The 20,417-nt window shown below is 41.5% G+C and overlaps 1 protein-coding gene across 1 annotated transcript in view; it reads right to left on the reverse strand.

Annotated features, from left to right (window-relative positions):
* Positions 1-281: 281 nt before the first annotated feature.
* Positions 282-20,417, reverse strand: part of Slc1a2 (solute carrier family 1 member 2) — a 105,880-nt gene continuing 85,744 nt past the window's right edge. Inside the window, exons 9-11 of the mRNA XM_035446778.1 lie at positions 17,771-17,905; positions 8,770-9,001; positions 282-4,797 (exon numbers count right to left, since the gene is read on the reverse strand). Of these exons, the coding sequence (XP_035302669.1) occupies positions 4,726-4,797; positions 8,770-9,001; positions 17,771-17,905 (439 nt within the window). The 3' untranslated portion in view covers positions 282-4,725. The remainder of the gene's footprint in view (positions 4,798-8,769; positions 9,002-17,770; positions 17,906-20,417) is intronic.

Here is a 20,417-nt window from a genome sequence, read left to right on the forward strand (position 1 = left end):
TGAACAGAGGCTCCAGTTTGAGTTTTCCTAAGGGAATGAGGGGGGGGGAATCTAAACTGATTATTCATTATTGTGTGTCTTTACAGCTTAAAATATAAGTAAGTCATGTTTTAGAGCAGGAAACCTCTGAAGATGGAAAAAGTAAAGCAGAAATTGGAAAAGTGCATTTGCAGAGCTAGACGGGGACTTTAGTCATTTGGTCCAATCCCCCCTCTTCTCATACAGAATCAAAAGAAGCCTGGGCAGGCAGACAGTGGCTTTTGTAAGCTATACAGCTGCAAGTGAGCAGTATCTAAATCAAATGGTTCCTCTCCCAAACCACGTTGTTTTTAAGCATCCTTGCATCCCTGTGTCAGTGCCTGATTATGGCTCAGACTATGGTAGTGAGACTGAATATTACTCAGCTGAGATCTGCTATCTCCTTACAAACAAGCCCCCACATAACTACATGGCCATTTACTTCTCTGTCTGTTGAGCAATGGGATGGAAGGAAAGGAGGAGGAAGGAAGAAAGCAGAGAACTGGGAAGAGAGTTTTAGGGAAAATCCTAAACTAGCTGGTGTTTTTGAGCAGATTTTATCTCACTCCATTCATGGAAAAATAGCTGACACCATTGCTACCTGGCTTGGTTGGCATGTGGTGACCCTTCTTTTGGGTTTAGCCAGAAAGTAGTATAGATGCCAAGACCATGAATCTTCAGTGACAACTTGATTTAGGAAACCCCCACTTGAGACACTTAAACTTTGTCTCCTTATGACCCTTGGCCCTGGAGTCCTGTAAGTATCCCAATACCGGAAAATCCCATCTGGTACTTTGTCTAGGCTTATAATGAGTTCGGCTGGAAAATAAGCAAAGCAAAAGTGCAGGGCAGTGTGCAGAGAGCAGAAGCTGGGTGAGTTGGCCCCTGCGGTGTAACTGCTTCAGTTTTAGTCATCAAAGGCTGATGCTGCCCGGACTTGTCTATCGGAGTCAGAAGCGTGTGAACACTTTTTTGGATTTATTGCGCTATTGCATGAGGGAAATAGTACATAGGCAAGAGCCTGGATTCTGCTGAAAGTGAAAAGTTACAGTGAACTTTTGCTTTGGAGGACAAAGGGGAGATGATTTGCAGAAAGAAGGCAGGATTGGGTTTTCTTTTGAGGACCCCACAGATAAGCTTCCCAGTCTCTCAGGGCTGAAAGGGGCCTCTGACCAAATGCATGTGGCATGATTTTCCAGCCACAGCTGGAAATTACCTGAGAATCAAGTCGAGCATTGAGATTCCCAGAGTCCTCTAGCAGGAATTGCCCCATTAGCTGAATTCTTCCTATCTGTTTCTCTATTTTCTTAGTTTCCATCCAGGGACATTTTGGTACCCTTTCACTCTATGAATGTCCAAGCTGACTAGAGAGAGGAGAAATGGCTGTTTGTCTTTTATGGTGTCTACAGGCAATGAGGCCACACAGGCTTTTTCCTATATCCAACAGGAAGTATAAAACAGAATGTGGTAGTGACCTTGTGGTCCTAAAATCACCTCCAGGACTTTACTGAGGTTTTGTGTGCTCAGATCCTGATGGCTGCCTCAATTCTCTAGCATACTGTATATGGAGAGGTTACCCTCAGAAACCTAAAGTTAATCACCACCTTCAAACACAACCATCCTATTCACTGACTGGATTTGGTGAATGTTCCTTAATACCTGAATAATGATTCCTCTTGCTTCTCAAAGGAAAAGGGTAAGGAAGGGAAGGGTGAACGTCTGCTCAATTGGTTTGCTTCTGAAATGATAAAGTATCAACTGAATCCATTTAAAGAATAGGCTTACCGAAGCCCTAGCATAACTCCCTGGAGTTAGTGTATGTGACACTGTGTCACATATACTGTGGTTATGTAAAAGAGAGGGAGGAGAGAGAGAGAGAGAGAGAGAGAGAGAGAGAGAGAGAGAGAGAGAGAGAGAGAGAGAGAGCTACACTAAAAGATTGGGCATTCAGAACTGCAATGGCTGTATTAATACACACAGTGACAAGTACCCTATTTAGACTAAGGCTTTTAAAATATACTTGGGATCTGTTTTTTTTTTTTTTCACTTATGGCACCTTTTCTAGGCAAAGGAAGCCCCAGTGGGTGTGCCATTGGAAGGATGGATGAGGACTTACAAAAATACGACATAGTACTATGTCAATTCCACCCACATCCTAGGTTTTCAGAATAGTCTCAGATTTGATGAATTGTTTATTTTCAATGTAATTTTTTCAATTTCTAGATAAATGTGATTTCCTTAACATATTCTCATTAGACAATGTATGTAGTCACAGACCAGGAAAATCTGACTAGTGAAGCCATGTACCTTGGCTATCTTGAAAACACTGCCCTTTCACATAGGCTAATGGGACAGCTAGAGGCAAGCTAAAGACAAAACAAATTAGAAAGATCTTCAGGCAGAATATGAGGTGACAACGTACATTGTCTCCCTGTGAGTGCTTCTGAGAAAAGGTCAATGTACAAGTACTGAGATGGCCTTTCATATGGGGAGAACCATTGTATGGAATGGCCTTCCTGGTCACACATAGCAAAATCCAGCATGCTCCTGGATGCTTTCCCTAGATACATCTATTCAGGGGAGGAAAGCACCCCCATATGGGGGGTACCACTTACAGATGCTCTAGAATAGTTCCACAGCTAAACCAGACGATCACCTTGATCTCACTTGTCTTCTATAAGGAATTAATTGCCTGTCATTGCTACCCTCAGATGAAGGTGAAAACAACCAGCATTCAAAAACCATCTGCCAACTGATGTGGTGGTGTCCACCTATCATCTTAGAACTGGGGCTGAGCAGGAAGGGTGTGAGTTTGAAGCTAGCCTGGGCTGCATAGCAAGAGCTAGTTTCAAAAACCAGAAACCAAACCAAAACAAAATAGTCATTAATACTGCTCCAGAATGATTCTTGTTTAAAAACAGTTAAGGTTTATGGGATAAAACAAAGAAAAAAACAATAGTTAAAAAAACAGGAATCTCTTGTTTTTTGTGTGATCCTTGTTTTCAAACAATTAAGGTTTATGAGATTAAAAAAAATGAAACAAAACAAAACAAAAAAGGAATCTCTTATAATTCATATGTTTCCAAGCTGTTTGATTTGAAAGACAGAAGTCACAAGAGAGGCTAAAAGGAGAGGCAATGTCTCAGTAAGTACCCTTTCTCAGAGATGCTGGGTCCTATTACTTATTTAGGAATGTCTTCCTAACTCTACTTGCCTCAGAGGACATATGCACTCTGACCTATGGACCAGGTTCCATCTGCTCCTTAGAGTCAAGTGTATTTTGATTTTTAGTGGTTCAAGTTCCCAGCTAACCCTTAAGCTCAAGAATCTTGGGAAAATACTGTGGGTTATTCAACAGAAGATAATAGGAGAGACACTCATAATTTTAGCTTGCACAACTAGTCATTAATTTGTTGGCTGTGTACCACAGGCAAACCACCATTCCGTGACAATTATATTATTTCTTCCTTCAAACTTTCACAGTCCTTGGAAAGGAATCTATCTGAGACTTGTGTGGAGCCATTCTTTGCCCCACTTGATGGTTTGAGACTGTCTGGACTCTGTCATAGGAATATTACCTTTAAGGGATTTTATACAAAGGTTGGCTTTATGCTCCTTTCTCACTGAAGGGGAAGGATTTGGTTGTGTCTTATGATGGTTTTCAGGTGCTTTATATAATGGAACACTTTCTATATATTATATATCGAAATGATATGAGAAGAAGCACAGCCAACATGCGTCCCTTTGTGTGAGGAAGCTAAATTTCAGCCACATAGATGGAGAAGAACATGAGGGAAGCAATTTGGATATTGAAAATATCTTTTTGTTAGGAAGTCAAATGAGATTAAGAGTGAAACAAATAGAAACAGAGATCAGACAATCACACCTAACTTCACTATGCTGTCTGAACACAAGTCAAACAAGTGAGTTTGGATATTTAAATCTGGTTAAAATTTAGGTTGACTATGTTCTTTTACTTTTCTCAAGGTTATATGCAAATAATTCTTAGTTCATTTAAATTCCCCATTTTACACACACACACACACACACACACACACACACACACACACACACACACAAATAGGGAAGGCAGAGCAACTGTGGGCTCCAAGGTCACCTGCCTTCCAAGAGTATGGGCACCCACTGAAACTCTGAAATATTTAACTTAGACAGTACACAAAAATGCAAGTTCCCTACGACAGATGCTTTCAATCAGTGCAGGTGCCGACTCTACAGTCTGGAGGGGGAAAACTTCTAGAAGCTTCTAGCAGGATCATTGTGCAGAACAAGGTAAGCCATGAACACTTAAGGAATACCACACTGTGTGTGCTCATTGTCTCAAGTCCCTGGAGTGTACCACACTGTTTTCGTCCTGTCCCCCGGGAAAAGAGCATCCACAGTTGTACATTGAGACAAAGGGAAGCTGGCAAGAACGTGTCTTCTGTTTAAAGTGGTGTCTCCAGCATCATCCATTCAGGTAATAACACAAGTAAGAAAATTAGACAGTTATGAAGCATTATTTGGCAAAGACACAGCACTGTGCCTGTCATCACGGGTATACAACAGCTCCTCTAAGCCTCGGCTAACAGATTAAGTAAACATAGAAATATGTGCATTTTTCCTTTTGTAAAGGAAGCCTGTTTAGAGCATCTTTTACCATAAGATATGCTGGGGAGTTTATTCAAGAATTGGCCGAGAGTCAGGTCATTATTTTTCACGTTTCCAAGGCTCATCGTCAACGCTGCAGTCAGCTGACTTTCCATTGGCCGCCAGAGTTACCTGAAAACAATTACGATCAACATTCCAACTTACAGGCCACGAAGCACAGGAAACACCACCCAGGGGTCATGTGGAGAAGCACCAAATCCAAGCTTACAGTGAACATTGAAACCACAGTTTTAAATGGTATTGTTTCAAATACCATTTAAGCTCCATGGTTTTGAAGCCATCCCGGTGTTCAACAGTGAAAAGAGAACTAAATTGTCTGTATTTGTCAGGAGAGTATTGAGGGATCACTGATGGTCAGCATTTAGGGACAACTTCAACAACATTTTTAGGGTTGTGGGGTATCTCAGTACCCATGGACCAATCACGTGTTACTGTAGTCCTTAAAATACAGTGAGTGCCCATGTGCTACTCCATACAACCATACAAAAAGAAATCCAGAATTAGGCAGCTACTTCTACTCATGCATGTGAAAGGTTCAGCCACAGTAAGCCCAGGTAAACTTCGTACATGTTCAGTCTTAATTACTGAAATGATGACACTTTGGCTCTACTGAATAAGCTAATTTCATTTTAGAAATCAAAACGGGGGACAGGTTTAAAAGTAGCAATGCATTTCCAAATCATTTCAATGCAGACACTTAGGAAACTATAATTAGCAAACCATATATACATGTTTTTCCTGGCCCAGAGCAAACTGAACCTTTATGCAGGAGGGAAGTTTCCCCATCCACTTCTAAGCAGGTTTCCTAGCTTACCTTCTTCTGTCTGTCTGTCCTCAACGTCATGTGCAAACTTAAACCCACGATTGATATTCCACATAATGAAGAGACTGGATTTATGGAAGCATTAGAATATGGAGACATGACAAATGCAGCAAAGTTGGAAAGAAATCTGACCTCCTTTTTACCCAAGTGGAAATGAAATGCATGCATCAAGAACATGCAGCATGCTAGGAACAGAGAACCAAGTGACCTTCGTGAACCATGCAATGAAAATTAAAAAAAAAAAAAAAAAAAAAAACCTGTCCATTCTTCCAATTCCCATTAGCACACCCCAACCCGCCCTCACACCATTGCTTCAAAAGCTCATGCAGTTAGCAGTGATGGCTCATATGCTGTTACTCCAATGAGAATTAAGAGGTGATTACATAACTCCAAACTACCATTGTGAAGTAAGAGACTAGCATGGCACAACAATGCTTAAATTGGTTAGAGTTTTGACCAGAGCTGCAGCAAACTGGTTTCCCACTCAATAAACTGTCAAGAAAGACTGCCAGAGGCAGACTGGAGAAATCTACCTATTCCTTGTGACCTTGAATATGCTTATTTGGCTCTCAGTGATCAATCAGATCAATGGCAGTGTATAGCTGTGGCATCCGGAAGAACCACATGACAAGTGGGGTGTGTTCACTTCTTGTTTGTAAATACTGGGACATGTGTTTCAAAAGTAGCTGGAACAGTGGCTTTTCTGGCACTCCATGTCCCTCTGTGGAATCAAAGAAACTGGCAGTCCTCTCCCTAACCCATTCTACCCGTCTTGCTCAGTCAAGGGTAGGGCCTTGGCAACAAGCATTGACAGACAACTCTTCCTGCTGGGCTCTAAAAGCTGGACCTAAACAATGGTGAGGGTGGGCGTTGACTGGAAAGAAGTTCAGAGAAATGAATAAATGTGATCCAGATACTTCTGGGAGGTGTGTGGATCTACCCACATAGCTCTGGCTGCCTCCTACATCGGAGACAACACAGGTGACTGACTTAGAGTGAGAAGGCTGAGGATCTGATCCTCTTCAAAGAGCTAAAGCCAATCACCTGACTAAAAATACAAGCATCTGAGATATTTGTGAAACCAATACACCCAGATATATTATCCTCGGGGCCTGCTCAGATTGAGTACTGACAGCATCTAAATGTTAATTATCCAATACAGATGCAGGTGGCTGATTGGGTAGTCAATTTTATGGAGTGATTGAGCAACTAGTTCTATGAAACTGTCCAATAAAAAAAAAAAGAAGGCTACCTAAATATGACATGGAATCAAGATGCTAGTAGGGTGTTTTCAACAAATATGTACTGAGTTCCTATAACAGTCCAAGCACTGTTTCGGGAGTTTGGACAAGATAAGGCTGGATGGAGATCAAGTGCCACTATTTATAGGCTTGCTTTGTAGTGGCAGGATCAATTTGCTCCCTTTACACTTTGCAGTTTTGCTTAAAACATGTAGTAAACACTCTTGTAATATTTTTCTTGTTTTGTTTTGCCTTTTGCTTTGCAAGACAGGGTTTCTCAGTGTAGTCCTGGCTGCCAAGGACTCAATCTGCTGGCCTTGAACTCAGAGATTCGCCTATGTCTGTCTCCTGAGTTTGGGATTAAAGGTGTGCACCACCATCTCCTAGCCTCTTCCCTTCTTTAAGAAGAGAAAAGTGAGTCTGAAATGGGAAGACATTTCCATCCCTCTGCTCCTTACTTTCCAAAACACATTATTGACAGTGTTATGAAGCCCCTTGAGAGCCCCCAAAGGGTCTCAGCACTGACTAGGATTCATTTTGCACATAACAGTGAAATAAAAAATATATATGGTTATTCCACTATCTCATCCCATGTTTCCTTGAGTGTAAGTGATCTGCGTTCAAACCTTCTTTCTTGAAATATACTGCATATTCTTGTTTGGATACCTCCAGTAAATCAGTCAGGGTCTCAGGGTCTTATAATAGGCACTCAGTAAATACTTGGTGAACGATGAAAATATGGAATATCATGGGGGAGGGGAGACACACCACTAAGTCATACAAGGCACACAATAAATACTTGATAAATATGATCAAAAGTGTTCTGTGAGGATATTGACCCTTAGTGATCCAAACTAACAGAGTGTGTGTGTGTGTGTGTGTGTGTGTGTGTGTGTGTGTGTGTGTATGTATGTATGTATGTATGTATAAAATAACACATTTACTTGGAAGTGAAAAACACTAACATTGCAAGAAAAAGGATGATCTTATTGCCCCAAAAGTCTATCTGAAATTTTAAAACGGAAAACATCTTTGTCTTGTCAATTGATTAATCAATGAGCAGTCTCACTCCCCAGTTTGTAGCAGAGCCCTGGCTCACCTGTACATGTACTTGATGTAGAGGGACCAAGCAAGACTCTCTCCTCTACAAGAACTCTGGACCTATGATACAGTCTGCTAAATGGAATAGCTTCTGTTAGCCTGAGCTCTCCAGCAGAAATCATGGTGTTATCAGAATCATCAAAGACTTAACACAGTAATAAAGATTAAATGAGATCTTATTATCAGGAGGCAAAAGGGGAGAAGGGATCTCTGTTGATTCAAACTGGCTTCAGTTGCTATACTCAATCCCTTTATCAAGCCAACCCCCCCTCATTTGCCAGGGTTTCTCCAAGTTTGCATCACTCTGGTCACAACAGTCTATCTTTAACAATGTCAAGTTAGTTACAGTGAAGGCCAGATAGAGCCCATCGAGCTTGAAGACTTGGCACCCAAGAGCTTGGAGGAGAACCCAGAACACTCACAGTCCAGGAGAACCGCAGTGTGTGATACTTAGCATTTTAGAAAGACTTTCTGGATAACTGTTTTGAAGGACAGTTAATCTTGAAACTGCATCCCCATTTGGCATGAAAAATAAAAGCCAGGCTAAAACTTCCCTTCCCACCCAAAAATAAAAATAAAAACAAAACAAAAATAAAAGGAAGACATCCAATCAAACTTTTCAAAAAAAAAAAGCAATTTGTAATACAGAGTAAGGAGGGATACTCATGCTATAGAAAGTCAAAGAGGAGTGAAGTGGTTGTGGGAATCTGTTGAAGCAAGCAACTGCTTGGTTCTTTTGGTGTCAGACTTGCTGATTTCCCACAATGCTGTATGGGATGATCTGGGCCTCACAGAAGCTTGGGTTACATGATTCCTTACAAAAGCATGGTAAGAATGGATGCAGGGTTTTGCGTTTTTAAGAAGTTCAGCATGCACTATTTATATGCAGGTCTCAATATCCAGGAATGGGAAAGGTACCTTGCACTCATCTATTATGACAGAGTTGTGTGCGGCATAGACACACTGATTAGAGTTGCTTTCCCTATGGTTCTTCGTGTCATCATAAATGGACTGCGTCTTGGTCATTTCAATGTCTTCATGCATTCGGTGTTGAGAGTCGATGGTATCCAGCTCAGACTTGGAGAGGTGATAGACGATCCCAGCCCCAAATGAATCACCCACAACGTTGACTGAAGTTCTCATCCTGTCCCTAGGGATGAAGCAGAGAAGTTCAGTGAGGAACTGCTCTTTCTATGAACCTAAGAAGAACATTTCAGTGTTGCTGAAGCTAGTAAGGATCCGGAATGTCTTTCCTCATATCTTACATTTGCAAGTTATGGCTTGAAAAAAAAAAGCAGTTGTTAAGAATATGAAAACTCATCTCAGAAAATCAGCACCAGGAAAGCTCATTGAATTCTTTAAGGGTAGCTGTACTCTCTCATGAGGAAGTACAAGCCAGTCAATGTGAAGGAGCGTTTGACCACATTCCCCACACCTCCAAAGTCCTATCAGTGAAGGTGCTGAAAAGCTACTAAAGAACTAAATAAGCAAACAAATAAGTAAATGTGAAAAATGAAAGAAAGGAGATGAGGTAATGCTGTTGTCAGCACAGTCATAGTTGAGGACACCCACTTTCCATTCAAATTCTATGAGTATGATTAAGTGGAAACCTTAATTTTAAAATTAGAACAACGACGCAAAATGAATCTGCATTGCTGTGGTGCAATCTATCTGTCATTAGGAAGTAAGAATAAGGAAGTTGCACTAGGACGAATCTGGCATGGCTCACTTGCAAGTCTAGCTGTCCTGATGGTAACCAGACACATCTGTCCATGGGGCTGGGGGATGCATATCAAATGATCAGAGCTGAACTTGAACCCTTTGGTATATCTCTGTCTTTGAATGTGCTGGTCCCTCTCTGGTCTTGAGAATCTGGCTGGCCGGGGGTGGTATCTGAATGAAGATTTAGGCTTAGGACATCCAGGAACAGTTGAAGCTAATGGTTAACAATGCCCAGCACAAGTGTCCAAGAAGGAACACAGGATAGAGGTTGATAAGGCATTAGAGACAGTCAGATGAGAGTAAGAAACCCCACTCTGCTATCGCATAACAGGCTCACTAGAACAACAGAAATGTGCTGTACATTTCAAAGGTAAAAGAAGGATGTGGGCAGTTTTATCATGAAGAGATTATTTCTAAAAAGACATACATATTTAACTTGACTAAGATACTACCCAGTATATACATGAATCAAGATATTATGTGGTGCCTCTCTAATATAAGTGTGTTTTACATTATAAAACATAAAATTATATATATATAATATATATATATATATATATATACATACACACACACACACACACACACACACACCACACACACACACACATATATATATATATATATATATATATATATATATATTATATATATCAGACAAAATAAATGGCTGGGATGTAGCTCAGAGATAAAGGACTTATTATCTAGCATGTGCAAGGCCTTGGGTTTTACCACAGCACCATAAGAAAAGTCATAGAATGCACTCCAGAGGCAGCCTGGCTTGGAGTCAAATGTGATCTTTGTCCCTTACCTGTTGGCAACTCTAAGCATTTTAATATGTGTGGGCCTTCTCAAAACTGAAATAATGAGAAATGGCCAGTGCACATGGTTTCTAGGAAGTCAAAATGATACAACCAAAATGCTTATAACAGTTTCAGACACATGCTGAAAACTATTTTAAAAAGTTATTTAACCTGATGATGACATACATATAAAAGCACTACAGGTTTTATTCAGTTAATTCAAATGTATTTTAGAAGTTGCTAGGAAGCACATCCAAACATGCCTGGTGAAGCTACCATCTCCCCCTGAAAACATTAGCTTTATTTTTACTCCAACTCCTATAACAGGTAGGGTGTGGCAGACAATGTCAATTATTACCTTTAGCTCCCAAAAAACGAGAAATAGTTCTGGGTTTTAGTAACAGAGAACCTGATATTGATCCACTGAGAGCAGTTTATCAGGACAGAAACTGGCTTTTGCCAGCTGTGTAAAAGTTGGGAGATATATATATATATATATATTCCAAGAAGGTGGGAAAGCAAAAAGAATGGTTGATGAGAGAGGCAGAGTACATGAAGAAGGATTCCTGAGTTGTTTTTATTTTAGAAGCAAAATACTTGAAGTTGATTAAAGGTTAAACAAAGCCCATTGAGAAGGCAAAACTAAAGGGATGGAGAAAAGATGATAATCTCTGGTGATGAGTCCTGGATAGATTTGTGAGGGTGGGATCCAAAGTGAAGATGACGGTCCAGCCATATCTTTTGGTAGAGGGACTCAACTCTAACAATATGCAAGAAAAGGAGCATACGGCAAATTTATGAAGATAGGTTCCTCAGGAAGACGGCATGAGTTAAAGGATGTATGTCAAACAGCAAGATGCCAATTTAGATTAAGCCGCATCTTACCAACTTCTGCCACTATGTATCCTGGGAAAATTCCCAGGATACCCAGTCAAGAGATAATAACAGGGATGTTTTGTTTGTATGTTGTTTGCTCCTCCAATACTGCAAAGCCAAGAAACTTCTAAACCACCAGGGAAATGTCTTTCTGACTCTATGGAACTGTAACCCTGGCCCAAAAAGGATATGAGAATTTCTGGTTCATATGTGGAAAGTTTTCCACAAGCAGATAACTTTCATTTTCTATCATGGTCACCCTTGGCCTCTTGGGAAAGTCTGTCTCTCTTGTTGACCTCAAGTAGTAGAGAGAGAAAGGAGGGAAGAGGGAGAGGAGGTGGGAGAAGAATAGACGAGGATGAAGAAGAGAAGATAAAAAAAATAAAAGGAATGGATTTGTTTATGCCACCTCTGGGATTCTGTCTGCCAGGAGGGCAAGAAAGCAAAGGAAATGGGAACAGAATCTTACATCTAATGATTTTTCTATAAATGGCACAGATCTTCTTTTGGGGCTGGCAGGCACCAAAAACAAGAGGGGGCTAAACAGTCCTTCACACCAATCACTGGGCCTGGCTTGTTTGAAGAAAAATAATTGCCAAGGTACTCTGGCTCATTTTTCTCTTGGTCCAAGTCCTCTGGCAGGAGATGTGAGACTGTCTAAAGGCCCGAGTTCTCACAGAGAGTGCTAGGTCACTCAGCTCTTCTGGGTCTTTGTAATGTGCTGAATCCTAAGAAATGATCATTGCTGTAGATGTAAAAGAACCAAGTCCTGGAATGTCACAGAACTTCACCAAGTAGAAACAAAGCATAATGTGGGCTCTCAGAGGACAGGGTACAGAGGGACTGTCTTGATGGACTCTATGTGGCAGCAATGGGTCATATAGGACAGGCTTGCATTAGAAGGCTAAAGTCTCCCAGGGTTCAGGAAGGAAGAGCACTTACCCATCTGTTGGTTGAGATGTAACTGGATTCCATCCTGTGGAGGCATCCTGCTCTAACAGGCAGGTTATCTAGCTTTTCCTGCGCAGTTTTCTCGTTTGTCAGAGTCAGAACAAAACCCACTGGTGGGGAAGATAGTAACTGCCATCTGAGAACCTCTCCTTTGCATATGAAAGGTTGATATGGCACAAAATAAGTGTCCTTCCATTAGCTGCTCCTCATGGTATTGCTGTTATTAGTCAAGTGATGAGCTCACTTCCTCTTTCATTCCCCACAGATGCATACTCCTCATTTTGCACCTAGCACACAGTTGGGATTTCTTGAGCACACCACATCTGGTTGTTGTTTTGAAACATCTTTACTAGAGTGTAAGGCACTGAGACGCTGAGCATTAAGACGATGTTTATAGTTTCCATGGAGGAATTGACTCCAGGACCTCCCACGGATATCCAAAGCCACAGATGCTCAAGTCCCTTACACCAAATGTCCTAACACTTGCTTACAACCAACAGCCATCTCCCAACATACCCTAAAAACCACCTCTAGATCACTCACAATGCCCAGTACAGTAGGAATGCTACATAAGCACCTGTGCTATTTTGTTTTGGGAAGACTTATAAAACAAAAAGTCTGTTGGTGATCAGTTCAGATGCAATTTAAAAAAAAAATGGTTTCTATCTATACTTGAATTCTGAGAACATAGAAACCAGAGAGGGTTGTGGCATTCGGTGTGGCCTGGGGCAGGGTGGGAGAGTTGGGAAGTAGGTAGGAATAGGAGGAAGAATGGAATGGACTGTTCGTGTGGATTAGAAGCAGATGAACACAGAAAGAAAGGATTGTTTGTTGTTTAGCAAAACATCTGGCAGGATTTGCACAGTGTAAGGGAGGATTCGGGCATCATCCAAGTGGAGGAGGGAGTCACAGAAATCGACACTGAAAGAGGTGGACACAGAGCTGGGAAAGACGCAAAGAGAAGAACAAGAGGACTCGGCAAGATAAAACACTTGAAAATGGTCATCAAGGCAGGAGCGATCACGAGATGTGCGGGACACTAAAGGGTTGTTATTCCTTTGTTGTTGTTTTTTTGTTTGTTAGTTTTTATTTTCGTTTTTGTTTTTGAGACACAGTTTCTCTGTAGCTTTGGGGCCTATCCTGGAACTCTCTTTGTAGGCCAGGCTGACCTATAACTCACAGAGTTACTCTTGCCTCTGCCTCCCAAGTGCTGGGATAAAAGGTGTGCGCCACCACCGCCCAGCAAGAGTAGTTGTTCTTTAGGAAAGAGATTCTCAGTATTGAAGTTTCATTGCTAACATGGGCTGAACAGTTATGAGCCTGGACTGCTCTTGCTAAGGACCTGAGTTGGATTCTCAGCACCCATATGAAGTAGCTCACAACTGCTTGTAATTCCAGCTCCAGGAGTTCTGAAACCCTCTTCAGGCACAGGAAACCACGCTCACATGCATATACTTACACATACACACATCTACATAAATAAAGACAAAACAAATCTCTTTTTAAATTTTAATTCCTATGCTGCTGTTTTGTAACTGTGATTACAGGGTTCAGAGAATACTGAGCTTCAACGGCAGGTGCAAGGGACTTTCCATTTTCATTTTCTTATTCTCCTTGGCTTTTATGACATATCAAAAATGTTCTTGCTGTGCAGAGTCTGAATCCACCTAGCCCCTGGATCTGTGATTGCCTTGCTTTGAGTCAGGGATCTGCTGGTTGGGAGGGGAGGCCTTGGTTGAACGGTGGATCACATTCTACAATGAGGCTGACATAGATTCGAGATAAGGTAAAAACAAATCTATGTATGAAGAATGAAAGCCAAAGACTAACGCAATAAACATAAACTTCTAGAATCTTCAAAGAGATGGTGGATGAGGGAATTGGTTTTCTTTTCCATCAGGAATAGAGTGGAAGTCAAGTAAGTATTGTAGGGGTGTGTGTGTGTGTGTGTGTGTGTGTGTGTGTGTGTGTGTGTGTGTGTGTGCATTTAAAATGTATGCATGTGTTTTAAATAAGGATTAGAGAGTCCATCTTCTCAGGCCTAGAATACCCAAGAAACTCCATCCGGGCTGTCTGTATTTGAAGGATAGTTTCATCATTTAATGTCCACCAAATAGGATAAATTACATCTCTCAGTTACCTCAATTACATGGGGCATATACTATTAGATTACTTATAATTGGCTATAACTTTGAAGTGAATCACTGCTAAATAATCAAAGCAATATCTAATACTTAATACACTGACAATATAATTTCATTGAATGGATGCATAAACTCTCAACAGTCACTCAATATAGAGTGCTTAGATACCCATAGTCAGGAAGAGCCTGGATGATCAGAAACATATTCCCTACCCTGACTCATTTTCCCAGAAGTGAGATCCTTGGACCTCATCATCAGCACCACCTGGGAACTTGGTGGACATGTCAGTTCTTAGACTGCATCCTACATCTCTTGAATCCACATCAGATTAGGCGCAGACTTGGTTTGAGGAAAATTCTGCTCCCTCCAGAAAGAGGTACTAACACACGGCATGTCCCACAGAGTGGGGACTATTTTGGGTATCCTTTTTAGATATTGTCTCAATCACACTTACCCTTCCTTAGCAAATGAGAGTGCAGAAAATATCTCCCTAACAGAGTATCATATGAGAAGTGAACCACATGTCCATGCTGGTGTCACTGTATGTGGATTTTCCTTTCTAGCTCTTGCCAGCCCCAGCAATTGATTTCGGTATTGGATCTCAGTTTTCCCTTCATCTTCCCTCCTTACCATCCTCCCATAGTTTCTTAAAAATGCCTGAGTTTTGATACAGAGGGTTTCTGGTGTCCAGAGGATGGTTCAAGTATTAACAAGGCCTGCCGTTTTCATACTTCAGGATTTGGGTATTTGGAAATGCTCTAGAACCTTGGTTTTCACCATGACATTTACAGAGCAGCTAAGCTTGCCCACAGACAAGCATCTAGGGCTTAGAAGGCTGTAATGAGGCTGGATAGGCTCCAGCAATTGGCAAACACTGTGACACATTAAATGTCATGACAGGCTCTGTTAGGTTTTAAATTAAAAAATTGCTGGCAGTATAAAAAAAGTTACAGACTTTGCCTAAAGAAGAAAACACTTACCACCATCTGTTTTTCTCTGCTCTTTATCCATCAACTACTTTTCTAAGGACCAGAAAACCTTCCCTTGCACCCCTATCTCAACCCAGCCCCCAGAACCACTTACACACCATTGAGCAGCATCCAGAGCCATAGAGCTTATCAAGCTCGGGCATTTGTTTCCAGAATGCTCTTTCCTACTAGAAAGAATGTGGCATCAGTACTGATTGAAAGCAGATGTAACCCTACTCTGATGCCCATCTTCCCAAGATCCTCCATGCTTCCTTTTTGACCACATGGCCTCAATCCCTCTGAGATCAGAGCCTTAGAACTAGAAAAAAGCTTTCCATTGGTGCATTGGTGCTCTTCTTTCCTGTTCCAGTTCAGGAGAGCTTCCTTCCTTCCTTCCTCCTTGCTTCCTTTATTCCTTCCTTTCTTTCCTTAATGATTCCGTCAAGGAAATTAATCCAGATAGATCATCATTTTTGTTGGTATTCAGCCAAATTCTTCCTGCTGGCATACTGCAGGCATGCAGTTAGGACACCACAGCCTCCCACACAAGTGTGAGCATGTGGGCACCTGCATGGGGTGATCAGAGAGGATCCACCTCTCCTATTCCATTTGCTAACATGTAGGTCAGACAAAGGTGGGGTCTTGAATATGTCATGAAATGACTCTCACCTAATAGGCCTGAGAGCAGGAGACTGCCAAAAACTCCAGGGCTCACAGAGGGAGACTTGCTGGGGCTAGAGAACTTGAATTTTAAGAGGAGCTAAGGCCTTGATCTTACTTCATTGTCCTACTTTATTAGGTTACTGGTTATATCATAATCACGAGAGGGAGAAAAAAAGAAAACATGGCAAACAAAAAGTTCTTGGTTGTTAGTACATAGAATCAAGAATGTCTTTGTCCATTTGCAGTACTATAACAAAATACTTGAAACTGGGAAATTTATAAAGAACAGACATTGATTTTTCCTTAGAGTTATAGAGGCTTAGATGTCTTAGATGAAGGCACCAGAATCTGGTATGCCCAAGCTCCTGTACCATCGTATGCTAGAAGGAAACCGAACAAAGCAAGAGGAAGAAGGGACTGAATTATTTTATGGTGACATCAGTGCCACTCTTGCTGGAGCAAGCAGTTCTTAAAGTCCCACCTGTTAATCCTGTTCAAATGAAAGTGATTTCAATGTGAGTTTTTAAGGGAGCAAACAATGAAACCCTCAGAGGACCTCCTAGGAGGTCCATCTTCTCCAACTTTTCCAACTCTGGACCTTTCTAACACCCTTCTCCATTGATAGACTTTGTGGTGACAATTAAGAAACAACAGTGTCATCTGAAGGGCCCTGTCCTGATCATACTAGCTCTACTGTACTTCAGCAACACCCTGACTCTTCTGATTAAGTTTCCTAATCTAAGACACCCATCATAGAGCTCTTCAAGGGGTAAATGAAAAGCAGATGCAATGGTGCTTCAGTACCTACCATGTGTGTCTTTCCCTCATTCCTGATAACATGACGACATACTTGCCATTCAGAGACTCTGGCATACAATCAGAGGACTGCTCCACCAGCATAAATGTTTAAAAGATGAAATTCTTTGTGTGTAAATTCGTTTGCACATGTACAAGCATAAGTGTGATTGTTCCTGTATGTGCAGGTGTACACGTGTGTGGGAGACATGCCTGAAACCAACTCCAGCTCTCTATTTTTCATCAGATACCATCTACCTTGTTTGTAAGATAGGGTCTCTTGCCTCTTGCTAGCCTGGAACTCACTGATTTGCCTAGGATGCTCAGTCAAAATATCTGCCTGTATCTGCATCACCAGTGCTGGGATTACAATTACACATCATTACGACTAGTTTATAATTTTTTAATGTATGTGTGCGCACCTGTGTGTGTGTGTGTGCACACGTGTGTGTGTGTGTGTGTGTGTGTGTGTGTGTGTGTGTGTGTGTGTGTGTGTGACAACAATGCATATGTTAAAGAAAGGACCACTTTGTGAAGTTGGCTCTCATTCCACTTTCCATGGGTTTTAAGGATGGAACTTGGGTTGCCAGTCTTGCACATTAAGTGTGTCTTCACTCACTGAACGTCCTGATGACCCTCACTGGCTCTTTTTATATGGATTTTGGAAATTGAACTCAGGTCTGCAGGCTTGCAAGGCAATTACTATGTGAGCCATTCCTAAGCCCTGAAAAGATGAATTCTAATGGTGGATTCAGGCTTCAGAAAAAAAGTCCAAGAAGAGGTGAGGGAATGGAGTTGCAGCAGCCAACCTCAAATTACTTTTTAATTCTTTGTACTTTTTAATAGGGAGTAGACACAGTAACTTTTTATAGGAGAGGGAGAACACACAGGATTTCCAAGGGAGATCGGCTAATGCGTTATTGCTATCTTGTCACCTGTCTACTCCTGGAAGGCAGCTCTCACAATCCCCAAAAGAACCCAGCCCACAGGCACTTACAGGAGCCAGTCCACCGCCACCAGCAGACTGATATCTTCTGTCGGCAGGCCCACGGCTGTTAGAATGAGAAGCATGGTGACCAACCCGGCGCTGGGAATACTGGCTGCACCAATGCTTGCCAGGGTGGCTGTGAGGCTGCAAGGACAGAGAAGACCAGGTCACAGAAGAGAAAGAGTCTTGGCAAACTTATTTTGGCAATCTCAAAGATAAGAAAAAAAATCTTCCAAATTTTGTATGACCACTAAAAAATCTCTCCTTTTCTTTCTCCAGGGAATAAAGAAATGTGAAATACTAATATCCAAGAACAGAGCTCAACAATAACGGAAGCTTATAAATTCATGGATTGGAGTCCTGTCCCCATTGTGGTACCCAATTAGCCTAAGTACTAAGTATTAAGGCAGTTGAAGTTCTAAAAGCAGGCATGGAAATATTAAAGATGAAGAAATAAATCACTGTGCTGTGGGAACACAACTGCATTCGTCCCTGTTTATGCCTCCATGTGTCTGTGAGTGCCACAGTTCTTTGGACTGTGTGGCAAGAGTCTAAGGAGGTCACTGCCAATGTTAACATGAGAACTGAGGGTAGAAAATACCCAAAACCAAATGAGTGGACATCAGGGAAAGCCATCAGCATATTGCAGGAGACATTCAATTTCACTTGCCTGGACATTTCTCCCAAGGCTGGAAAGCACATTATTCAGAGAGAGGGGGTGCCACGTAATGATAATGGAGCAAAAGGAGGTTTCTGTACTTCTCATTAATGTTTCAAGAAAAATCAGCAGCATACCTGTTACCATTTTGAACTCTCCCCAGGGTTCAAAGGTTAATCTTGGGTTCAAGTGTCCTGTCTACATATCAGAGGGTTCTTGAGGCTCACCAACTGGCAGTGACTTTTTGATCCTTGTACAGGTTGTTTTTTTTTTTTTTTTTATAAAATCAATCATTTCTTTTTCCCTTTTAATTGCTTGTGTGTGTGTGTGTAGGTGCCCATGTACATACTAGTATGTACATGTAGAGGTCAGAGGACACGGATGTCATCTTCAGGTACACCATCCACTCCCTTTGAGGCAGGGTTTCTCATTGGTTTAGATCACCAGCTAACCCCTTAGTCCCTGGTGTCTGCCTGTCTTCCACTCTCCAGTAGTAGGATTGAACACACTTGCCATCATGCCTGGCATTTTTGCATGGGTTTTGGGATCAAACTCAGTTCCCTGTCTTTATCAAACAAGCCATATCCTCCTCAGACCTGGATTTGTTTCTTAAATAGAATGTGTCTTCTTAAAATGGGTCTCCCCGATGTGATTTTGTGAGTGCTGAAAAAAATTAAGACTGCTTGCTTTGTAGTTGAAACATTAAAATGTTTTTAGAGCAGGTACTCAGGTACCAACTCCAGGCTATCAGAAGTTTTTAACCAAGTCATACCCTCAATGTGGTCCAGCCTAGAATCCCTAGACATGTGAATTGAGAGGGACTTGAGGTAAAAGAAGGCCCCTGGGGCTTCTGTGTGTTGGCATACTTGTTTCATTTTGTCACCCTTTTAGGTATTATTATAGATGCCTGCTTAGGTGCCCTAGGTGTCTGTGCCCTTTCCTTGTCACACCAGCATGGAATTGGTGTTGGATTTTAGAGAACTCCATGATTGAATCCATTTGAGACAGCAGATAGTATGTAGTAACTTTTTTAAAACTTAAACAATCTATGTTCATATCTTAGCTCTACCACTTGTCAATCACATGACTTTGGGCAACTGCATCTCTTTATACCTTGACTCTCGTCGGTGCAAAGGAGTAATGAGGATATCTCATGAGGTGGCCTGCAGCTTTTAGGAACCAGTAAGTGGAAATGCACTTAATAGAGGTTGGGCACATTACAACCCCCTAGCTTAATAAACTGTCATTCTTATCAAGAACTCAGTGACAAGGTGAACAGTTGTAGAAGTGAAACTTCCCTAGAGTCCCAGACAGCTGGCAATTTTCAGCCCTTCACCAATATGGATGGAACAAGTAGGGAAGATGGGATTTCCAGGTTCCAGTCATCCTTGGCCTTGACTGCTTGATTTATAGCATCAGTTTTTTTGGTCATGGGTAACTCTTACAAGCACTGTGGCCATTTTGATCTGACTTGTTTTTTGGTTCGGTGAGACAAAATCCTATAAGTACAAAAATTGTTGTTGGGAGTTAAATCTTAACAGTAGCTTTGCTCTCCTACAGACAGTGTTTTTTAGAGAATTCTCAGCCTGTCCCTGGTCCCTTGACCTGTTATGCTTTGTCTGATATTCCACTCCCCTGGCTAGCTTTTCCAGAGGCAAATTCCTGGAGGTTGTGCCAAGTTCTATGTACAGAACATCAAAGCAGAACCTCACAATAACCATTCTAGGTACATAAACATGTTCATTCACCATAAGACAATCAGAGGTTGGATGGGTTAGGTAACTTAGGATCATTCAGATTCAATGTGGTCTTCTTGGATTTGAATATCCCTGTGCTTGGTTCTGCTACATGCTGGCTCTTGATGACCCTGGGAGGTCTATGACAATAAATGCACAGAAAGTTCTTGACCATTGCTCTTCTACACAAGGTAGAGGAGAAGATGAAGGATTTACATAACAGCACAACATAAAGCTAGACTTGGCTATTTTTTCCCCAAAT

Source organism: Cricetulus griseus, chromosome 6 (assembly GCF_003668045.3).
Source record: "Cricetulus griseus strain 17A/GY chromosome 6, alternate assembly CriGri-PICRH-1.0, whole genome shotgun sequence".
Taxonomy (NCBI): Eukaryota; Metazoa; Chordata; class Mammalia; order Rodentia; family Cricetidae; genus Cricetulus; species Cricetulus griseus.